This window comes from Plasmodium gaboni, chromosome 3 (genome assembly GCF_001602025.1).
Source record: "Plasmodium gaboni strain SY75 chromosome 3, whole genome shotgun sequence".
In the NCBI taxonomy this organism is placed as follows: Eukaryota; Apicomplexa; class Aconoidasida; order Haemosporida; family Plasmodiidae; genus Plasmodium; species Plasmodium gaboni.
The window spans coordinates 251,783-259,218 of NC_031483.1; the positions used below are offsets into that span (position 1 = coordinate 251,783).

Here is a 7,436-nt window from a genome sequence, read left to right on the forward strand (position 1 = left end):
AAAAAAAAAAAAAAAAAAAAAAAAAAAAAAAAAAAAAAAAAAAAAAATATATATATATAAATAATATGTATTGAGTATAAATATTATTAAGGTATATAATATATATATATATATATATATATATATATATTTATTTATTTATTTATTTATATATTTATATTTATCCACATATAGATACCAAAATATATAATAACTTATTAACACATATATATATATATATATATACTTTTAGCTTTAATTTTTTTATCTTTACTTGTTCATATTTGTGTTTCTCATTTCATCAAAGAAATGGACCCCAAAGTAACAAACGAAGACGTGGAAGAAATAATAAAACATATTAATGAGAATAAGAAGAATGAAGGAGAACATCAGGATAAAAAAATAAAGAAGAAACATTTTGTATATGAAAATTTATCACAAAGGTTTATAATAACATGCCCTACATATACACAACAATTTAGTGATATTTACAGTTTAAGAATAAAAATTATGAAAACGCTTTTAATGAAAACGATAGAAGATATAGTAAAGAAAGAAGAAGGAAAGGAAAAAAAACATAATATAAATAATATAAATGATATAAATAATGACAGTATAAATAATAATAGTAATAATTATCATGTTCTTCAATATTTAAAAGAAATTAAAGTAAATGAAAAATGTTATTGTATTGGAACCATTTTTAAAAAAATGGAATTACGTCCATCCATATTAAATGAATATCTAAGTGAAATAAACATAATTGATGATTCCATAAATTATACACATGATGAAGATGTTTTATTTTTAGAAGATGAAACAGCTAGATTAAAATTAGAAGGAAATATAAATAGTGATTTTTATATAACAGGATTAACATTAATAGTTAAAGGTATTGGTATGAGTAATGGTTCTTTATATGTAGAAGAAATTATATATTCTTATATACCTAAATTATCTATACCACCATGTATTAGTAATGATGATAAATTTATTTTATTTGTATCTGGATTATATATTAATGAATTAAATAAAAGTATTAATAATATATCTTTATTAAGAAATTTTATTCTAAGATTACATGGTGATAAATATTTATCAGAAAATCTAATTAGATTAATTATTCTTGGTAATTCTTTAAGTAATATTGATAATGATGAAAATGATATGAATACAATAGATGTTTTCTTATCTTCATTATGTTCTTCTATACATATTGATTTAATGCCTGGTGATAAAGATCCTAGTGATGCCAACCTACCACAACAACCATTTCCTAATCTTTTTTTTAAAAAAACAAGAAATTTTAATTCATTCCAATGTGTTACAAACCCATATTTATTTTCTATTGATAATATTAATATATGTTGTATGTCAGGAGAACCTGTTCATAATATTACTTCTTATTCAAAGAATAATAAAATGAATGCTCTCAAAATTATTGCACAAAGTAGAATATTATCTCCAACTTCTCCAGATACTTTAGGATGTTACCCATTTACTAAAAATGATCCTTTCTGCTTAAATGATGATCATACATATCCACATATATTTATTAATGGTAACTGTTCTAATTTAGAAGTACAATATATGAATAATGACAAAAAACAATTACCTCTCTTAGTATGTCTTCCAAATTTTCACACATCACCTAAAGCCTTCCTTATTAACCTCAAAAATTTAGAATACAAAATATTAACCTTTCAAGTTGACCAATAAAAAAATAAAAAAAATACATATATATATATATATAATATATGTATGTATTTTTTTTTTTTTTTTTTTCATTTTTTTTTTTTTATTTTAAATTAGATAGACCTAATATCAAAAGTTTCTCTTATATACATTTTATTTTCATATATTTTATAAATATTTTTTTCCGTGTAAAAAACAAAAAAAGTGGAGCACAGTTCCTTTTTTAAATGTCCATTTTGAATTATTAAATAATTTTGAATGCAACATAAATAATACATAAATATATAAATATAAATATATATATATATATATATATATATATATATATATATATGTTTTTAAAAAAAAAATTAAATATTATTAATACATCCCATTTTAGAATAATTCTTTATACTTTCAGAAAAGGCATATTGAAAAAAATTTTCAATAAAATATTTTATATATATAAAAAAATATATTTTTTTTTAAGTTATTATCTTTTAATAATATTAATAAAATATGTCTTCATATATATATCATATAAATATTATGCATACAGTGTGTACCGATAAAATTATTCTGCATACAATATTTTTAGAACAAAAAAATAAAAAATATATATATATTATATATATATATATATACTTTTATATTATGTTCTGACAAATCTTTAAAAATTGCACTCTTTTAAAAAAATAAATAAATAAATAATTATTATATAATATAATATAGTCTAATATATTATATTTATATATATATATATTTTTTTTATGTGCATCATTTATATATATCTTCCCTCATACCTGATTTTGTTGTATTTTATTCCATATAATTTTTTTCTGTATACAATACACAAAAAAAAAAAAAAAAAAAAAAAAATATAATATATATAAAAATAACGATAAAAATATATTTTTTTGTTAAATAAAAAAATATATAATATAAATAAAATAAATTACATTTGTCCATTTTTATTAACGTTTATATGTTTATATATATATATATTTGTATATATATGTTGCATAATATATACAATTTAGACAAGAAAGAAAAAAAAAAAAATTCAATAAGAAAATATAAATAATTACATATATATATATTTATATGTACATATTATAAAGGTAGATGTTCATTTATATATATATATATATTTTTTTGTATTCTATTAAAATGATAATACACATGACAAAATGAACAATATTTCAATTCGTAAACCATTATTTGAAGTGCCCAATGAAAATAAGAGTAATGTTCTGAAATATGAAAAAGACAATGATTTTAATAATAAAAAAAATGACCCATTAAATTTAGAAAGCTATATAAGTTCAACTTTACCATATAAAAGAATTGAAAACAATTATCATAATTGTAATAATACTAAATATGATGAAAATAATAGGAATGATCATGATCATATACCTTTAGATTTAAATGATAAAGAAAATATGAACTTTTTTGTTAATAAAAAAAATATACATAACACAAATTTAAACTATAATCATGATAATATCTTACAATCTTATAGAAAGGGAGAAATAAATACAAACTATAATATTATGGATAATATGTATGATGTATATTATATTAATAAAAGTAAAGCTAATCTAAATGACTATCTAAAACATGTAAATATTAATCATACTGCACCGTGTATTGGAGAATTTAGAACTTGCATGAACTGCTTTTTAAATATTTCTACACTCTTCTGTAAAACTTGTAATATTTTCTTATGCGCAATTTGTAATGTAAAATTACATAATAATAAATCCAATCATATTATAAATGTAGCTAGTAGCGGATTATATGAAAATAATGTTAAATTCAATGATATTATTTTAAAAGAAAAAGATAAATGGCTTGTTGAATTAGATAATAGTATACCAATAAAAATTAGAGAAAAATGTTCTGTTCATACTAAGGAATATATAAAATATGTATGTAAAACTTGTAAATATACACTACTGTGTGCAGATTGTTTGTTAAATGATCCTGTACATGTTCAGAATAAAATGGAAAATGATACCAACATAATGCAAACTTTACCTGAACAAAATAGAAAAAAGGAACAATTTTTACATGAACAAAATAGAAAAAATGAACAATTTTTACCTGAACAAGTTCAGGAAAATGATGATGATGATGATAAAAATGGATCAGAGAATGATAAGGACCATGTGAATAGTTTATTAAATACCATTAAGGATGATGAAAAAAAAGAAGAGGTTAATATAATGAATGAGAAAAATCAAAAAGATAGTAATAAAAACAAAAGAGAAAATCAATATATAGTTAGTATATATAAAAAAGAAGAGACAAGTGATTCAATTAATAAAGGTCATATTCAAAATGTGATTTATAATAACGATATTGACAAATTAAAACCTGGATTTAAATTAATTAGAGGGAATCACGAAATTCTAACATTGATTGATGCAAGAAACGAGATAAAAGAAGAATTAAATAACAAATTAGAAATATTGTGTAAAAAATCTCTAATTTTAAAAAATACTTTGCCTTCATTGAGAAATATTTGTAAATATGGTAAAATTACATGTAAAAATAATAAAAGATCCATACGATCTGGATTTACTGTAACAAATAAAATTTTGAATGATAAAAAGGTTAAGATTCATAATCATTTAAAAAAATTACAAGACAAAAGTACGAACTTTTTAAAAAAGTTAGATGAAGAAAGAATAAATTATCGAAATTATTTAGAAAAGAAAAGAAGTGAATTACAACATATGATAAAATTGAGTAATAAAAATGCAGGTTTGGCATTAGATTATTATGTACAGAAATTAGAATCATTTAAATGTTTATTTTTTACAAAAGATAATTTAATAGATATAGAAAAAAAATTAGAAGTACCTCATTCTCAAATAAAATCAGAATTTTTATCATCTCTAATAGAAGACATGAAATATGATATTTTAAATTCAAAAATGAATATACAAAATACATGTCACAATATAAAAAATGAATTTGAATATTTATTTAATTGTAATATAGAAATTCCTGTATATCCAGTTCATTTTAGAGATTTTTTAAAAAAGAGAACATTTAATAATAAACAAGATATTGACTTGATAAGTAATGATAAAAAAAAAAGACAACAATATTTTCATATATTACCTTTTACAGATTTTTATATGAATATTGAAATATCTTATCAAATGAAATGTAATAGAAAAGATTCATTACATTCAAAATGGGAAAAAAGGACAGTGTCAGTTCGTTCAATATATTTATGTATTCATACACATTCAAAATATATACAGTCTGATAAAAATCAAAATGATGCAGTAGGGGAGGTAGTATATGAGGGGGCACAGGAGGAAATAAGTGAACAAGAGAAGGGAGATAAGAAAATGATAGGTGTAGATGGAATGGAAAATAATGAAAATAATGAAAATATTAAAAATAATGAAAATAATGAAAATATTGAAAATAATGAAAATATTAAAAATTACCAACATGCAGACAATATACGTGCTACATTTTCAAACCAAGACAAGTGCCTAATTCAAAAAAACATGTCAAACAATTTAAATAATGACATCGAATCTATTATATGTCTTAGCAATGTTGAAATAAAAATGTTCAATGATCCTGATATAACAAATATAACTATATTAGAAAAAAGAAATTATTCTTATGGAATAGAGCTAACTGAATATAATGATAAAAAAGAATTAGTTGGTTATTGGCTTTTAAGTGTAAATAATGAAAACGATATGAAAGAATTATATCATATAGTATGTAATATTAAAAAGAAAAATCCTAGAGCTGCTCGTATACCTTCATTTCATCCTAAGATCAATATGAATAATTCTATGTTTACTTATCATGAAAATAATATAAGTACGATATATAAGAATTTTTCAGCAAATCTTATTGAACCATCTTATTTTATGAATACATCTCATAAGGATACAAATGAGAAAAATAAAAATTTTATAGATCAAAGTATAAGTGATAATATGAGTGATGAGAAGAAACAATATGATAGTATAGAATCCTTAACAGATAGTGATAAAATAAAAAATGATGAATTTTATCAACATGCAAATAGTTCTAGTTTATTATATTATTACGACTACAACGATGATAATAATAATAATAATAATAATATGAATAATATGAATAATGTGAATAATTATATGTATCCTAGTAGTAGTAGTAGTAATAATAATGAGAATCATAAATATGTTCTACAAAATGATAAACGTCTTAATATGGAAGATTTTATTAAGAACAATTTAAAAAATAAAGTCATCGAAAAAAATTTTAAGTACACAAATAATGATATAGTAACCAAAAAAAATAACCATCAAGAATCAAATATTATTAATTCGAAGGGTGAATATAATATATATTCAGATAAAAGAAAAAAAGAAGATGAATTAAATTTAAGCAGGAAGTCATCACACGAATATGATAATAAAATATTTCATTCGACAGGTAATAAATCTTTGAATGTTTCTTATGAAAATAATTTATATACTGAAAAAAATAAAAATAAAGGAACTATATTAAAGGAGGTAGTAGAACATATAAATAATATAGATGAAAAATATCCTCATGATTTAAATATAAATTTTGTAAAAAAATATGTAATAGAAGATGAAGAGAAACATCTATTGCCCTTAGAAATGGAATATAATTTTTTGTCTAGTGATGAGAAATTCGATTTAAATAAATTAAAAAATAACAATGATACAATATATATGAAACATCAAAATGAACAAGTATTATATGATATGAATAAAAATTTATCGATTCAAAGTAATAAAAATAGTATATATAGTGAAATGAAAATGAATCATTATGCAGACCAAAAAAATAATAAAGAAGAAAGAAATTATGATAATTTTACATGTACACAAAAAAAAAATTACCATATAATAAATAGTGACAGAGAAATGAATTATAATAATATTAAATATACACCAAATGAAAAAGAAGGAACTTCAAATATTCATCATAATTTTAATTCTAATGATAATAATATAACAAACTCTGGACTTTTTAAATTAGATGATGTTAAAGAATTTCTAGACACATTTAAGGATTCATACATAGATAGTCATAATAAAAAAGAAAACATTTTAAATATGAGAGATAAGAATAAAGAAGAGCAGAGAATAATATATGTATCTGATAAAATATTTAATAACACTAATATGAATATTATGGATGACAACAAAATATATGATGAAAAAAATATACATAAGAATAAGAAGAAATCTACACATAATGATATCATGAATGATAATATTAATTTTTTAAGTAGTTCAATAAAAAATAATGAAGAAAATTTATTTTTAGATACATATCAAAAAAAAAAAAATCTCATGGCAGATATTTATATGAATAAGATTAATACTAATCAAGATGATGAAGATGATAATGAAAAAAAACAAAAAAAGTTAATTTTATTTGAATATTCAAAAAATGACCAAGTGATACATAATAATAAAAATAATTTAGAGAGTATAGAAGAATTCTGTGATTTTATTGAAAAAAAAAATAAAATAATAATAAATGAGTCTTATCAAAAAAAAGATCAATCATATCTGAATGATAGAAAAGATAATGAAGTGTCTTTACAACTTATAAATAATAACAAAGATTCTTCATTGTTAGATAATAAAAAAAAAAATTTTGAAATAATAAAAAAGGAAGATGATGCATATGACTTGAAATGTTCCTTAGAAAATAATAATAATAATAATGATAATTTGGTTATAACAAATGAGATTAGAGAAGATAGAGAAAAA

The 7,436-nt window shown here is 19.9% G+C and overlaps 2 protein-coding genes across 2 annotated transcripts in view; both read left to right on the top strand.

Moving 5' to 3' along the window:
* Window positions 1–288: 288 nt before the first annotated feature.
* On the top strand, window positions 289–1,698 carry PGSY75_0308000 (putative DNA polymerase epsilon subunit b; the record flags this gene model as incomplete). Its single annotated transcript, XM_018783936.1, has 1 exon — window positions 289–1,698. One exon carries the CDS (start codon window positions 289–291, stop codon window positions 1,696–1,698), a length of 1,410 nt encoding a protein of 469 aa, XP_018643519.1.
* Window positions 1,699–2,843: 1,145 nt separating this feature from the next.
* The window catches only part of PGSY75_0308100 (hypothetical protein), a gene marked incomplete at both ends in the record, with an annotated part of 4,950 nt that continues 357 nt past the window's right edge, over window positions 2,844–7,436 (top strand). Inside the window, one exon of the mRNA XM_018783937.1 lies at window positions 2,844–7,436. This exon is cut by the window's right edge and continues 357 nt beyond it. Coding sequence (XP_018643520.1) covers window positions 2,844–7,436 — 4,593 coding nt within the window.